At 49.2% G+C, this 16,362-nt stretch overlaps 1 protein-coding gene across 3 annotated transcripts in view; it reads left to right on the top strand.

The window, feature by feature from the left end:
- Positions 1–8,750: 8,750 nt before the first annotated feature.
- The window catches only part of LOC132475459 (calcium/calmodulin-dependent protein kinase type II delta chain-like), a 45,769-nt gene continuing 38,157 nt past the window's right edge, over positions 8,751–16,362 (top strand). The window contains exons 1-2 of one of the 3 annotated variants that reach the window (XM_060076611.1): positions 8,751–9,033; positions 9,901–9,995. In XM_060076611.1, the coding sequence (XP_059932594.1) occupies positions 8,972–9,033; positions 9,901–9,995 (157 nt within the window). In that variant the 5' untranslated portion in view covers positions 8,751–8,971. The remainder of the gene's footprint in view (positions 9,034–9,900; positions 9,996–16,362) is intronic. The other 2 variants (XM_060076612.1, XM_060076613.1) reach the window with 2 other exon arrangements.

The raw sequence follows: 16,362 nt of genomic DNA, 5'->3' as shown, positions 1-16,362 counted from the left end.
GATTGCTATAGACTACCGTAGGTTTATGAACTAAACGGCGGCAAGCTAGCGAAAGCCGGCGGCAAGCTTTGCGGAGTACCGGTATTTAACAACCATGGCGAATCAAAATATGATCACACACTTCGATAGTTACGTATGTAACTACGGTTCTATGAATCCTGGATGACCGCCAGAGGCGTTGCTTTAAGCACTGGATTTATCCGTCTCGCGCATGCACAGTTCGAGTACCTAATATCAACAAAGTCACCTGTGACCCCTGATGAGCTCCGGACAGCCTATATCTTCCGGTGACATCAGAGGATCTGTTCCTGCAGAATCTTCTCGCGAGTACACAAGGATTCTGAGTGACAGAGTCATCCAGGATTCATAGAACCGTAGTTACATACGTAACTATCGTTCTATTTCATCCTTACTGACCGGTGCTTTAAGCACTGGATGGCTCATACCAACAAGGTCACGAGGAACTCCAACACCTACCTCATTGAGAGGGAACAGCAGAGTCGGGCAACAGGACCACGGCCAACGGATAGGGAGTGGCAACGTTCACCCGGTAGAACCTGGAAAAGGTACATGGTGATGTCCATGATGCTGCATCACAGATGTCTTCCAGGGGCACGCCCCGCAGGGCAGCCCATGACGTTGAGACAGCCCTGGTAGAGTGGCACCTGACCCCGGATGGCAGGGGGTGACCACCTCCTTTATAGGCATGGGTGATGACGTCCACAACCCAATGAGACAATCGCTGCTTGGAGAGAGCACAGCCCCTCCTAGGACCACCATAGCAGAGGAAGAGCTGGTCCGAGCGTCTGATGCCTGCGGTCGCAGCTACGTACGCTCTCAGAGCTCACACAGGACACAGCAGTTTGAACCTGTCCTCCCCTTCCGAGGCAACAAATTGTGCCAGGCGGACAGGTCGGTTGAGGTTCGACGATGACAGAACCTTCGGCAGGAAAGCTGGATTCGGCCACAGGGTAACCCCTGAGCCATCCGAGTTCCACCTCAGACATGAGTCACTCACGGACAGAGCATGAAGCTCCCCGACGCGCTTCGCTGACGCGATGGCGAGGAGAAAGGCAGTTTTAGTGGAGACCCACTTCAGCTCCACCTGAGCCAGGGGTTCAAAAGGAGGCAAGCATAAAGCATCGAGCACCAGGTGCAGATCCCATACTGGGGCACGCTGTGCTCGTGGGGGTCGTAACCGCAACGCCCCCTTCAAAAAAAAGGGCCACCAATCTGTGGCCCCCCACTGTGTCATTGTCTACTCGAGCATGTCTGGAGGAGATGGCTGCCACGTATACCCTCAGAGTAGCTGGGGCCCGGCCGCCATCCAGGAGTGACTGGAGGAACTCCAAAATCATTGGAACTGAACAATGCACAGGGTCCTCAGCCCTGTCTGAACACCATGCCGTAAATAGCTGCCACCTATTCTCATACTGCGCCCGGGTAGAAGGCGCCCTGGCATTCAGTATGGTATTGCAGACATCGTCTGAGCACTCCGTCAGCAGCGGGTTGGGCCCTGCAGCGGCCAGACCCATAGCTGTAGGCAACGAGGGTCGGGATGCCAGATCTTGCCCTGTCGGGAAGGCGCTGTGGTGAACTGCTGCAGAGCCTGCGCAGCAGTGGAAACCATGTTCTCCCTGGCCAGAAGGGGGCTACCAACAGCAGTCTGTGACCCTGCTGGAGGACCCTCTGTAGCGTCGGAAAAATCAGAGGGATTGGTGGAAAGGCATAGAGGGGACCCTCTGGCCAATCGTGGGTGAGAGCATCCTGACCCAGAGGGCTGCTCTCCTCTGTCCAGGAGAACCACAGGGGGCAATGGGTCGACTCCTTTGTGGCAAAGAGATCCACCTCTGCCCTGCCGAAGACGTCCCAGATGTTGAGGATGACCTCCGGATGAAGCCGCCACTCCCCCGGCGGCGGCTTGCAACGGGAGAGTGAGTCTGCAGCCTGATTCTGTACCCCAGGCAAATACATTGCTCTCAGGCTGGCCAGGCGTGGTGCTGCCCACAACAGGAGGTCCCGGGATGCCTGCAACAGCCGTGCAGACCTGGTGCCTCCCTGGTGGTTTATGTGAGAGACGGCCGAGACATTGTCCGACCGCACGAGCACATGCCGGCCGCCCAGGAAGGGAAGAAATGACTGCAGTGCCCTGTGCACAGCCCGCAGCTCCAGAACATTGATATGCTCTGAGCGGACCTGAACAGGCCACAGCCCCTGAGCTGTCCGGTTCTGCCACACAGCACCCCACCCCGAGAGGGAGGCATCTGTTGTGACGGTTTCCCGACGGGATGCAATGGAACCCATGGGCATGCCCTGGAGAAGAAACGATCTGTCCCTCCACGGAGCCAGAGCAAGTAGGCAGCAGCGTGACACCTTGAGTCCCCTGTGCCGATGCCACCTGACATCCAGATGAAAGCTGTGCTGCCACCTCTGGAGGGGGCGTAGCGACAGCAGTCCTAGAGGAACCACTGTAGCGGCAGCCGTCAGTTTCCCTAGGAGGCACAAAAACTCCACATAGCGCAACAGCCTGCCTTCCCGAAACAGGAGAAGGAGGCGGAGGATGCCGTCCACCCGCTGTGGCGACGGACAGGCCTTCATGGCGACTGCGTCGAGAGACACACCGAGAAAAACTATGCTCTGCGATGGCACCAGGCAACTCTTCGTGAAATTCACCCGGAGACCCAGACGGGCCACATGGGAGAGAAGAAGTGTCGTGTCCAGGGCCACCTGAGACTGGGATGGTGCACAGATGAGCCAGTCGTCTGTAGGGGTGAGAGGGCTGGAAAGCCCTCTCACCTTACATGAGAGTGGGCTCTAGGATCCCTCCAGCATGCATGCAATTCCCTCAGATACTCCTCCGATGGAGGCACGGTAAAGCTGGCGGGGGCTGGGCCACGCCTGAAGAAAGCACTGGCCGGAGCCGGCTGCGCTTGTGGCACGTCTAGCTGCAGAATGGCCAGGGCCATACGAATGATGGCTCCCATTGAGTTGTCCTCAGAAGCACTAGTAGAGCTGTGGGTCGAAGGACGGGAGCACGCTGCGGAGGCACGGGAGGCTGCGTCCTGTAGGACCCCATCCGGCTCGTATTCAGCAAACTCGGCAGCCGACGCTGCCAGAGAAAGCACATCTTCCTCCGGCTCCAAGGTGGCTGCCGGAGGAGCAAGAGCACCTGGCCCCCCTGCACCAGTCCCAGCCTGAAAGGCTAGGAAGAGGCACTTCATGCTTTCGAGCTCTGCCGTCAATTGGCCTACCTTGGAGGCAAGCCCGGACTCCCTAACCTTCTTCCTAGAAGTGGGGCCTGCGGTCACCGCAGCCCGACGTTTGGAGCGACCATCCTGGGCTGGATTACGTCGCTGGGCTGGGGGCAACAGTTCGGGGGACGAAACGAGGCCCAACCGTTGTTCCACCTCAGATAATCTAGCAACTCTAACTGCCCGAGGCATAAAAGTGCAGTTCATGCAGGGATCATCTGAAAGACCCTCCTTCAGATGCCCGAGGCCAAGGCATGAGGGACACAAATCATGGCCATCCTCAATCTGCAGAGGAGCCATACAGGCCGAGCATGAGTGGTCGCCAACCATGTTGACAACCAGAAAAAATAACACTGTATAAAGCAAGAAAAACAATAGACACTGGGAGAGGGGGCGAAAACACAACCTTCACCAATGGATATATGAACAGAAAAAACCCCAGACAAGGAACGCTGCTACCAACTACAGTCACACCTCTGCTGGGAGCGGGAGCGAGAGCACTGCCTTCACCAGTTGAGGGTAGCGGTCAGAACGAAACGTAGATAATAATAAGTGCAGTATAAATGCCGGGAGAGGGAGCGAAAGCACAGCCTTCACCGACAAATATTGGCGGGATAACAGCCCAGACAGTTAGCCTCAGCGGGAGCACTGCTACTAACTACAAGGCTAAATATAACTGTAAATGCTGGGAGCGGGAGCGAAAACACTGCCTTCACCAGTTAACACAAAGCGGGCACAACCGAGTTGGCACCGAGGTAAAACGTACCTAAGCCGGGAGTGGGAGCGCACACACTGCCGTCACCAATAGCAACGATACACAACTTGAAAATTAAGTGATAAGCGCAATACAAACGCTGGGAGAAATTAAATGATAAGCGCAGTACAAACGCCGGGAGAGGGAGCGGGTACACTGCCTTCACCGAAACACGAAATTATGACAAAGTAAATTTATCCAGCCGAGGGAGATGCGTTCCACGCAATCCGAACCTCTCGGCGGGTCCGTTGCGGCCTTTGGAGGGTGAGCAGCTCACGGCTCCGACAAGTGTCGCAAGGCCACCAGCAACGAACGATCAATGATAATAATATCCAATTTAGCTTTTAGCTAGCAAGGTGATACGATACCTGCGAAGCGAGAAGATGAAAGGAACAGATCCTCTGATGTCACCGGAAGATATAGGCTGTCCGGAGATCATCAGGGGTCACAAGTGACTTTGTTGATATTAGGTACTCGAACTGCGCATGCGCGAGACGGATAAATCCAGTGCTTAAAGCACCGCCTCTGGCGGTCAGTAAGGATGAAATAGAACTTCTTTATATAGCCTGCCTATACAATAAACACGGACAATATCCGACGGATTTCTTTCCAATTTGACCGGTAAAATGAAACCTTCCCGGTCACATGACCGGCACCATTTCTTCTAGCGGAAACACTGGACCATGTACAGAGTGGACCATGTAGAGAGGACCATGTACCGCGTTCCCATGGGGGGTGCATTCATGTTTACGCTCTGTGTTGCTCTCAGGAGAAACGCTGCCTCCACATGTCACATGTCATACTTCTGTCACAACATATCATGCTACTTGCCTCTCACGTATGCTATGACGCCATCCCTCTCTTAAACACTGTACCTTCTCCCCCCATGCCAAAGCGAGTCATTTGAGGAGAGTCTATAGCCACATTTCGACATGGCGAACGCACACAGCTACACAGGTGAGCAGGTGGAGGCTTCCATTTTGCCGATGCAAATATGTTGAAAGAAAGATAATCAACTAAATGTGAAAAAGGCTGGATTTACTCAGGAAACAAAAGGAATCTCATCTCATTCCCCTGTGATCCAAACTGGACCGGTTGTTGCTATGACACATGAAACGAGACGACACAACTTTTGGCTTTGTCTTCTTTCATTTCAGCATGAACGCGTTGTTCGAACCTCCCGCCATTGAGGAGGTAGCGGCCACCAGGTGGCAGCAAAGTCTCCTCATCAATAAAGAAACTGCAGCATTAAGAGAACATTTCAGTTGTAGCAAGAATACACTTTCTTCCTCCTTCCCCCAACTAAATGTGTGTTATCAAAGCAATATGGCCACCGATATATCCCACCTCTGCACTGTTGGAGCTTAGCGCTAGGCACTTACTTTGTATTGCGTTAAAAAGCTAATGTCAAGAAAAGAATCTCGCCAGTTTGTCGTATGAGTTTTGAATGTTTCAAGACTCCATGTTCTGTTATGGCTTTACATAATCTCTAGAGCGTTAACGATGATAAGCGATAAACCTTGATTAAATGTAGCTTTTGTTATATTTCTTTTTCGAAAGGCGGCTATAAAATGACAATGAACTATATCAATAAAATGTGTAAAAATATGATATCTTGAAAACAGTGTTTCCTTATAGTCCAAAGGATTTGTCCGTCATTACAACGCATCGAGAACAAAGCAAGTGTTTCATGTCTGTCAACATGACACCACCAACATCACAGGAATATTTTTCTATTATGGCACAAGATTGTGGTTCACTGTAAAAATACGTTGTGTTCATCAGTTCAGTTCTCCGCTGCATTTAGATTCTTTCATGGGCTGACTCCACTCGGATCACGACTACAGCTCAGCTGTGAAGATCTGCGCTCAGTTCGGGTTCACTGGATGAAAGGACTCCTGGTTCTCGTGCTTGTGCTGAAGAACAAGCTAAATGCAGCTGGATGGCTTCAGAACCATGAATACATGAATTGTCCAAACAATGTAGTTGCTATGTGTAGATGTAGAACAATGGGCGAGGAAGGCTCCCCTGACGACCACATGTGTTCACAACATCCTCCAGAGACCAGGATGGGTTAGGGTCAGGGTCAGGGTCAGGGTCAGGGCTATGGTAAACCCTAACCCTGACCCTAACCCATCAGGAGACCGGGAGGTTGAACTGGACCGGGTCCATGAGGCTCACTGTGTCACCAGGGGGGTGACCCCATGAGGCCTCATGCTGTCACCAGGGTGGTGACTATGAGGCTTTATGCTTTCACCAGGGGTCATGGCTGTAATCCCAATGATGGCTGTCAGGTTGAATGATGATGGCTCAGATGATTGTCATGTCCATGACATTAGTCAATAAATAAAAAATGCATTGATATAAAGACTTATTATTTGTGTGTGTGTGTGTGTGTGTTAGTTGCCCACTAATACCTATATTAAAGAATACATAAAATAGCATGTCATGGGACATGACATGCTACGCCCCCCCACGCAGTCGTTACGGTTCGTAATATTTCGGAGGCGCACAGAGCTTTTGGCCGTGATGTTATATATTATAATGTTCTCAAATACGAGGTGGAGGTGTCACGTTAAAATTGTACCGGGGGCGAAAATTGTACCGGCCTACGTCATCGTTTGTTTACATCCTGACAACCTGCCCGGCAACAGACTACGCGATGCAGAAAACATGTTTCCAAACGACGAAATAACATAATACAGATAGCGGATCGCTATCTGTATTATGATAGATAGCGATAACAATTGTTTTTACTTTATATTTGTATTGTATTTAATTGTTTAATCGAAACAATAAAAAAATTTGCCCGCGAAACTGCCGAACGCGTCAAATGACAAATGTTTTGCCCGCGAAACGGGCGATCGCGTCAAATGACGTAGGAAGGTTCTTGAAACATAATACAGATAACGGATCGCTAGATAACACTTGTTTTTACTTTATATTTGTATTGTATTGAATTGTTTAATCGAATTTAGCTAGTAAATAAAGTAAAAACAAGTGTTATCTAGCGATCCTTATCTGTATTATGTTTCAAGAACCTTCCTACGTCATTTGACGCGATCGCCCGTTTCGCGGGCAAAACATTTGTCATTTGACGCGTTCGGCCGTTTCGCGGGCACATTTTTTTATTGTTTCGATTAAACAATTAAATACAATACAAATATAAAGTAAAATCAATTGTTATCTCTATCTATCATAATACAGATAGCGATCCGCTATCTGTATTATGTTATTTCGTCGTTTGGAAACATGTTTTCTGCTTCGCGTAGTCTGTTGCCGGGCAGGTTGTCAGGATGTAAACAAACGATGACGTAGGCCGGTACAATTTTCGCCCCCGGTACAGTGTCTAGTCCACGGTTTATTCAACCATCAAACTGTATTCAATTCCGAACGGTAGAAATAGTAATATCAAATCTGCGCGCGGAGCGCGCCGCCCCCCCCCCCCCCCCCCCCCCCCCTCGACAAATATCGATATTTATCTTATATCGATATTCTGCTTGAAGATATCGAGATATGACTTTTGGTCCATATCGCCCAGCCCTAGTGTGTGTGTGTGAGCGCCTTTGTCTGTGTGTCTGTGTGTGCTCAGAGCGATGTGGAGGTCAGGCCGCAAGGGGGCGGAGTAACACAACAGATGAGAGAAGAACAATTTGAATTTATATTTGGCTTCGGACACAAATATAAATAGACAGCTATCAGTAGTGATGGCAGTGTGACACTGAAGCTTCGATACGTGCTTCAAACCCTGATCTACAACTCCCAAGAAGCACTGCTTCGAAGCTTGCTTCAGAGCAAAAAAAATCACGTGACATGTGACGTCCGAAGCAGCAACTGGTTCGTTGCCTGAATGAATCCGACTGGTCCGCGGCTCGGTGGAGAAGCTTTGAGCAAAAAAAAAGAAACCGACTCAATCCATAAGGCAGCCTACCTCAATACAAATCTTTGAGTGTCTAACCCCATCCCACATAATCACCCCCTAGAGTTACTCAAGCACACCCAACCAACCTTGCCCGAAGCCAGCTGGTCACCGCCTAATTATTTAATGGAAAAAAAAAATCGATGCTACAATCGTTTACCGGAGTTGTGCATAGTACCGTATGTAATAGAACAACGTAAGGTATCGATTAGAGTAGGCTAGGGGATAACACACTGACTGAGGACCCGGGTTCGAATCCCGTCCCTGGGGGGAAAGTTTTTATATGCTGTTTCAATTATATCCTAGCCTACATCAGTTAGCCTATCTGGACAGAAGGCTAGGCATATCCCTTTAAGAACAATTTAGACATCTGTATTTAGATCAATCTTTATTCGTGAAAAGATCATGCTATTAAGTATTTGATTTTGTGTGTTTGTGCGTCAAATAGTTTTCAAAGCAGGGATACGTTGAATCCACTGCAGCCTCGAACTTCGCCAGCAGAGGTCACTGTCACTGAAGCTTCGAGTAATGAACCCATTTTCGAAACATTGGCTCAACTGGTTCAATGCTTTATAAAAGCTTCATTTGCCCATCACTAGCTATCAGTATAAATCGGACAGCAAACAGTATAAAACAGACAGCAAACAGTTTAAAACAGACAAACAGCGTACAACAGAATAAAACAGACATTTATTCTACAGAGGAAAACGTCTGTAAAGTTTTATTTTTGATCAGACCTATGGGACATGAAATTGACTATTTCTGAGTGTGAATCCACAAGCGGCCGCATGAAGGCGCCGCGGGGCATCTTATGCGCAACCAGGAAGCGCTGTGCGTCGGTGGGATGTGTCTCACCTCAGCCAGTGTCTCACCTCAGCCATTGAAGAGCAGTCCTCACAGACGTCCTGCAGACCAGTCACACAGGAGTGCCAAGAAGGCGGATTTCACTTAGAAGGAAGAAAAGTCTCTAACGGCATTGAACCGTCGGCTCAGAGTCATCAGTGTTGAGTTTGGGTCTAGAACCCAAATCACTGCTGCGTCCTCCCGATGGCTGCTCCGACCTGCACCCGGTTCACCGACGAGCACCAGCTGTACGAAGAGCTTGGGAAGTAAGTTATGTTATGTTAGGTTATGTTATGTTATGTTATGTTTTGTTTTCATGTTATTATGTTGCAGTCCTTCTACTTTCACTAAGTCAGGACTAAACAATTACGCACATTAAGAGTGCGCTCTGACGCCTGAAAACGATTCCCACCCTGTTTACCTGGTTACCTGTTTACCTGGTTACGTGCATATAATCTCAAACTGGAAGTTTTGAGTCAGATTTAGGTCCATCTAAATTTAAATCCCTGGGTTAGTCTGAACTGTATTTCATGAGTGTAATATAAAGCTACATAGTATAGGTGTGTGGTGAGTGTGTGTGTGTGTGTGTGTGTGGGGGGGGCGTGTGTACGCGTGTGTCACTAGATGTTTTAGTTTCCCTGTTCCACGCCCTTCCCATGGGCAGATATGTGAACACTTGGAATTCTTCTTGGCGGTCCAGACTCGTATGAAGTCAGTGTTTCCTCTTCGAGGGCTGCTCATACTAACGTTCTGCCTTCCACTCATAACAAAGTCCTCACTGTGATCTCTTTTGTGAACAAGCGTATAAGAAAAGCAGTCAGAGACGTGTGTGGGGGTCTGCTATCACAAGCATCTTAGTGAGTAAAGAGTTGTCCCCGTATACAGCGTGTCACTCTGTCTACAATTCCTCCAGAGAGGGTTTGTAAACTGAGTGTACAAGCAGCTGCTTCCTCTTCTGAGTAAACAAAGAGCACGACGGCTCTGAGATAAGAGCAGAATGAACCAACAGACCGCTGCCCTCTGCCCGCACTGCTGCCTGGAGACATGTGGGACCCAAGGAAGGGCCTGAGCCCTGCAGGGGCTAGGATCACACTGACGGAACGTCTCATTTTCTCTGATTTGAACCTCCACAGGGGGGCCTTCTCAGTGGTCAGGCGCTGCATGAAGATCTCCAGCGGGCAGGAGTACGCCGCAAAGATCATCAACACCAAGAAGCTGTCTGCCAGGGGTACGTATCGCTGTGACGCATGAGGGGGAGCCAGCCGCTATCCTGCAGACAGCGCTGTCTAGAAGCTCTGCCTCTTGAAGCCAGACGTTGCTGCCTGGGTCATCACTATTGTGAGTCCCGTCTGTCACTTCCTCTCCAGCCTGTCCTCTTAGAACCATGGTTTAGCAACCTTCCTAGGAGGCAGTTGTTTCCTAGGAACGTTAGTGCATCACAGGATGTTTCCTGATGAAAGCTCCACCAGGGTTCCAGCCATTGTTCTGACTAGTTTGGCAGCAACAGCTTTTAGAGGTAAAGGGAAATGCTTAAAAAAATATGTCCATGGCTGAACATGCTCCTCACAGAATCATTCAAATACTTGACATTGGGAAGGTAAATAATAATAATGATACATTTTATTTGTAGAGCACTTTACATTGGGTAAAGGGGGGTTTCATAAATATTTGGCCTGCTAAGCCCTTTGAGACTGTAATGGTGATTAAGGGCTATATAAATAAAAATGAATTGAATTTAATTCAAAAATCTCAAAGTGCTAAGGTAGCCTGGCTCACACAATGATACACCGGTCACAGATCGATTATGCTGGATCTATGCTCGCATGTATAAAGAACGGAGACATGGAGGAAGGAGTGTGACTCCCCAGGGAGACCAGCAGTAGAACCTCTGGTCTCATCATGGAGACAAGGGGGAAGGAAGGGAGAACATCTGGTGTCCCTCAGGCTGCTATTGGAAGACCGCTGATTTACGAGCTTCTGGGAGGATCAGCTTTTGAGTGTAAGGTAAATGTTAACTCAAGAAATCAAATGTATAGGTAACAAAGCTACTAGTGGCCTTGTTAGTTACATGCCCTCGTTACAAACATGATGATAATGTCACTCCTACACCGGGATAAGGAAGGGGGCCGTTGGTGTGTTGAAGGAACAGCGGCTGTAAAGGATGTTCACATGTTGAACCCTGCTCAACGGCAAAACTTGCTTACTAAATGACTTACTTTACAAATGGAATAGTAATTATTCTAAAAGTTGTACTCCCAGATCAAATCACAATGAAATGCTAAAATCCTGCGAATCCCATATGGCCTCAAACATCCCGCGGTGTGAGTGGCAGTAGTGATTGCTCTGTCTCCAGTAGTGATGGCTCTGTCTCCATAGTGATGGCTCTGTCTCCAGTAGTGATGGCTCTGTCTCCATAGTGATGGCTCTGTCTCCAGTAGTGATGGCTCTGTCTCCATAGTGATGGCTCTGTCTCCAGTAGTGATGGCTCTGTCTCCAGTAGTGATGGCTGTCTCCAGTAGTGATGGCTCTGTCTCCATAGTGATGGGAGCCTCTGTCTCCAGTAGTGATGGCTCTGTCTCCAGTAGTGATGGCTCTGTCTCCATAGTGATGGCTCTGTCTCCATAGTGATGGCTCTGTCTCCAGTAGTGATGGCTCTGTCTCCATAGTGATGGCTCTGTCTCCATAGTGATGGCTCTGTCTCCATAGTGATGGCTCTGTCTCCAGTAGTGATGGCTCTGTCTCCAGTAGTGATGGCTCTGTCTCCAGTAGTGATGGCTCTGTCTCCAGTAGTGATGGCTCTGTCTCCAGTAGTGATGGCTCTGTCTCCAGTAGTGATGGCTCTGTCTCCAGTAGTGATGGCTCTGTCTCCAGTAGTGATGGCTCAGTCTCCAGTAGTGATGGCTCTGTCTCCATAGTGATGGCTCTGTCTCCAGTAGTGATGGGAGCCTCTGTCTCCAGTAGTGATGGCTCTGTCTCCATAGTGATGGCTCTGTCTCCAGTAGTGATGGCTCTGTCTCCATAGTGATGGCTCTGTCTCCAGTAGTGATGGCTCTGTCTCCAGTAGTGATGGCTCTGTCTCCAGTAGTGATGGCTCTGTCTCCAGTAGTGATGGCTCTGTCTCCAGTAGTGATGGCTCTGTCTCCAGTAGTGATGGCTCTGTCTCCAGTACTGATGGCTCTGTCTCCAGTAGTGATGGCTCTGTCTCCAGTAGTGATGGGAGCCTCTGTCTTCAGTAATGAGGGGGAGGTAGTGATGGGAGGCTCTGGGGGGCTTCTCCTGTCTCCAGGAGAAGCCCTTTCTTCACCCCTATCGTCTCCAGCAAGAAAATGAAAGGATCCATTCCCATGGAAATGACCGGGCAGAGCTCTGAACATAGTCTGCTGGGAGCAGTGGTGCTGCTGGTTCAGTAGCATCGCAGGGTCTGCGTGTGATGCGTGTTCCCGCTGAGAACCACAAAGAGAACTTCACCTCCATTAAAAGAGCAGTGCAAGTCACTCAGACAACAAAGGCAGCCGTCAGCCCTGGGAGCTCTCTGTGGCCTAGTGAGCTGTTCCCCATCACGTACTGATGATGGTGTTCACCAATGGGTACTGGTTCATGGGTTAAAGCGCTCAGTAAGTGTTCCTATCCTCGTCTTGTTCTAGGAGGCCCCTTTTCAAGACCTCAAAACCATCCGTTCCGTTTCACCACTTGCTCCTCTGGTTTTGAAAAGGTCTTCAAGTTTGCAAATTAATTTAACTACATATAATATTTATATTATACATAAATTAAATATCTAATAAAATACATAACTTAATACATTATATATACACAATTATACAGTTATCATTGATATAATATATCATTGATCTGGCCTTTAAAACAGTGAGTAAACCCTCCTTAATGATGTCCCACTTGTCAGAGGCTATATATATGAATCAGCCCAGACCCTACAACGGGCCTCTATACACCTGGGGTCTCATTTATAACCGCTGCGTACGAACAAAACGGGGCTGAAAGTGGCGTACGTGACTTTCCACGGCAAGGTTGTGATCTATAAAACTAACTTGACGGTAGAATGTGCGCAGCCCTAAGCAAACTCTGACCCATGCGTACGCATGGTTTGGAGGAAAAGGAGAATTGGCGACACAGACGGTGTGGTGGTGAACTGAAGTCAGACAGAAGAAATGTAGAGTGAGAAGAACGATTATGTTTTATCATCGCCCTTCATAAGTTTAATTTCAACCTGTATCATGCGTTGAATCTACGTAATCAGAATAATTTAGGTCAACTGCGTTATTTCTCAGTTATAACTCCAGAAACATCTCCTTAGAATAGAAATTAAAGAAAAAAAACTCTCTATATTTAATCCCGTCACTCCATACTGTCCACTGACGGCGCGACTGCATGGAATAAAGCATCTGTCCAACATGTGCCCATAACATAATAGTTTTATGTGACACTGTAAACACATAATCAAATGTCAATTAAATCACAAGTGTGGAAAACCAAGCCACACTCCTCATCACAATCGAGATATTATTGTCCGTTCCTCTTGATGCTTTTCATGACAAATCAGGCATTAAAAAGGGGTAATGTTCAAGAACATTTCACGTGGGTGATTACAAACTGATTATCCAAGGTGTTCTCGGTCAGTCTTATTACCGTACCCCTATAACTACAGCGGTGAGCCCCGTGCGTCATGCTGCACCATGGCACTGCTGGAGGACCATGCAATTGTCAGGATTCGGAGGGAGAGGGTCTTCAGGGACCATAACGATTTATTGGTACATAAAAATATGTACCTTTATTTCAGACCACTTCTTTTTTAATCCTGGGACTGTGCGCTCCGTGCTACTGACAGAGTTCACTGCTGCAGCAACATGTCTGCTTTTTGATGTTAGTGATCCCAATCCCGTGTCCGCCGAACAAAACAATTTTTCGGGCCTCCACCTCATCCACACGTGTCTCCACTTGTCTCGAAATTTTGCTTTTTTGCTTTTCTCAGTACTTCTGCCATTGTTTCCGACAAGACATAATACTTGCATCTGAGTCTGTTTTATATGCAGATCGCATTCATGAGGTTGTTTGCATTGACCATTTATGGTTGAAAAGGGGCGTGTACAGGGTGGAAAGTGAAGCTGATTCAGCTGCGCACACTTGTAGGCACTCTGTGATTTATAAAGCAAAGAAACCACCGGGCCCCTCTGGGGCCCGGTGGTTTCCTGGTTCTACCTGGTGGTCCACCGCTCCACTCTGTGGATCCATGGTGGATCCACAGAGTGACCTCTCCAGAAGGGAAGTGCCGTCATCACTGCTGAGCTTGATGGTCCATCTCTGGTCCCTCTCTGGTCCCTCTCTGGACCAGCGACTAGGGGGGGTGGTGTCCTCTGGTTCCCCTCTGGACCAGGGGGGTGGTGTCCACTGGTTCCCCTCTGGACCAGCGACCGGGGGGGGGTGGTGTCCACTGGTCCACTCTGGACCAGGGGGGGTGTCCTCTGGTTCCCCTCTGGACCAGGGGGTGGTGTCCACTGGTTCCCCTCTGGACCAGCGACCGGGGGGGGTGGTGTCCACTGGTTCCACTCTGGACCAGGGGGGGTGTCCTCTGGTTCCCCTCTGGACCAGGGGGTGGTGTCCACTGGTTCCCCTCTGGACCAGGGGTGGTGTCCTCTGGTTCCCCTCTGGACCAGCGACCGGGGGGGGGTAGGAAGGGCGTGGTGTATTGCGTTGGGGAGGGGCTACCCGTTGAGCCTGCCCTTAGAGCTAACATGAAGCCCCCCGGCCACACCCTGTCTACCCCTGGAGTTCATTGCGATGGCGGCATGCTAGCAGGGAACAGACACACTAGATATACTTCACTGTTCAGTTGTCTTCTTAATGTTATCCACCCTTTGGTAGTGTTGTTCCTTTACCCCTTAGACAGAGTATAGGTTGATTATAGAAACAATACATTTGCAATTTAAAAAAAACTTTTGCTCTTTGTTTGGAAACTGATTTGTGACCATTTGAAGCATGACTGTATTTACTAGTTCTCAGGCGGAGAACTAGTATTAGAATAATGATTCTAATAAGATTAGAATAATGTTAAACGTGACACTTCAGCGTTTAAATCCTAGTCACCTTCATTCTGCCGTTCCGAGGGACCATGCTCTGACCTTCTGGTGGAGTCGTCCCCTTTTTACCGGACATCAGATGAGCTACAACCACGTGTCGATAATAGGATCTCTTCTCTAGGACTGGAGAAGCCCTTCGTTGTGGACCATTTGTATGTATCTCTTATCTTATGTAGCTCTTACAATAAGTATTCCTATCATTTCCCCCGGCCTAGAAAAGGCCATCAAAGGCAAGTATAAACCGACCCCTTTAATGACAGACAGGAAGTGCTGGTGGGTGGAAGCACAGACGCTAAATCCAAGTGACCGGAGGCAGTCAGCGGAGAACAACATGTGGACATGAGGAGTGTGACGTGGGCGTGGAGTGAGAGACGGGTCCTTGCTCTGAGGCCTCAGTGCCACCACTGCTTTCCTGCTGAATGAAACCTAATATCAGGTAGACTGATCAAACTGGTTTAGAGGAGCAGGAGCACATTAGCCTCATCCCTGCCTTCTTGGACGTGTTCCACCATGACTGTGGGACCGCCAGGAATGTTATCCTGCACAGATCCCAGCTGGCAGGAGGACTGCGCTCTGGCCACAGCTCTGCAAGGGTGATGGTGCTCGCACACACAGGAGTGAAACAGAGAGCTTCTGCTACTCCTTCCTCTTCATCCTCTGGGTTCTCCCACCTCTAGAGGCCCTGAGGCTGACCTCTGACCCCCTGGAGGCCCTGTGTGAACTCCAGCCCAGAGGCTGACCTCCGACCTCTAGGGCCCTGTGTGACCTCCATATGGCTAAAGCCCTTGCAGCCAGCAGCAGTTCCCCTCCCGAAGTCTGTTTGCTTTAAACATTTGAATAAGGGAGACGCAGTTTGCATGTAAGATCCCCCCCCCTCGAGGTCCCAGAGGGGGGGACGAGGAGCAGCTGGTGAGTCTCTCTCTCTCTCTCTCTCTCTCTCTCTCTCTCTCTGTCTCTGTCTCTGTCTCTGTCTCTCTCTCTCTCTTATTTATATATATATATATTTACATATGCTTTTCTCTCATCACTTTTACTCACTCACAGTGCGCTAAGTATTCGGTATAGTATTCAGCCCTTATTACTCTGACTCTTTGTTTTTCAACATTGATTCAAATCTTGTTATTTACACATAACTCTAAGTATTACATTTTTGGTGACAAAATACCCAAATGAATGACCCTGGACTGGGAATGACCCTGGACTGGGAATGACCCTGGACTGGGAATGACCCTGGACTGGGAATGACCCTGGTTCTTTTCTTCGGAAGTCTTCCTTGAGATGAGCAGTGCGGCCATCCAGCGCATTGCTGTGTTGGGCGGCCATGTTGGGCGGCCATGTTGGGCGGCCATGTTGGGCGGCCATGTTGTCCGGCCCTCCCTCCTTCCCTCAGCTTCTCCTCACACGTCTCATTTGCATATGATGCAAATGAGACGTTTGTTTTTGTTTGGTTCACCGTGGAACAAAGGATGTGTCTGTGCTCCCCCCACCCTCCTCCTCCCCCCT

The sequence above is a fragment of the Gadus macrocephalus genome, chromosome 17 (genome assembly GCF_031168955.1).
Source record: "Gadus macrocephalus chromosome 17, ASM3116895v1".
In the NCBI taxonomy this organism is placed as follows: Eukaryota; Metazoa; Chordata; class Actinopteri; order Gadiformes; family Gadidae; genus Gadus; species Gadus macrocephalus.
The sequence above is the reverse complement of the archived record's forward strand: the minus strand, read 5'-3'. Positions and strand labels throughout refer to the sequence as shown.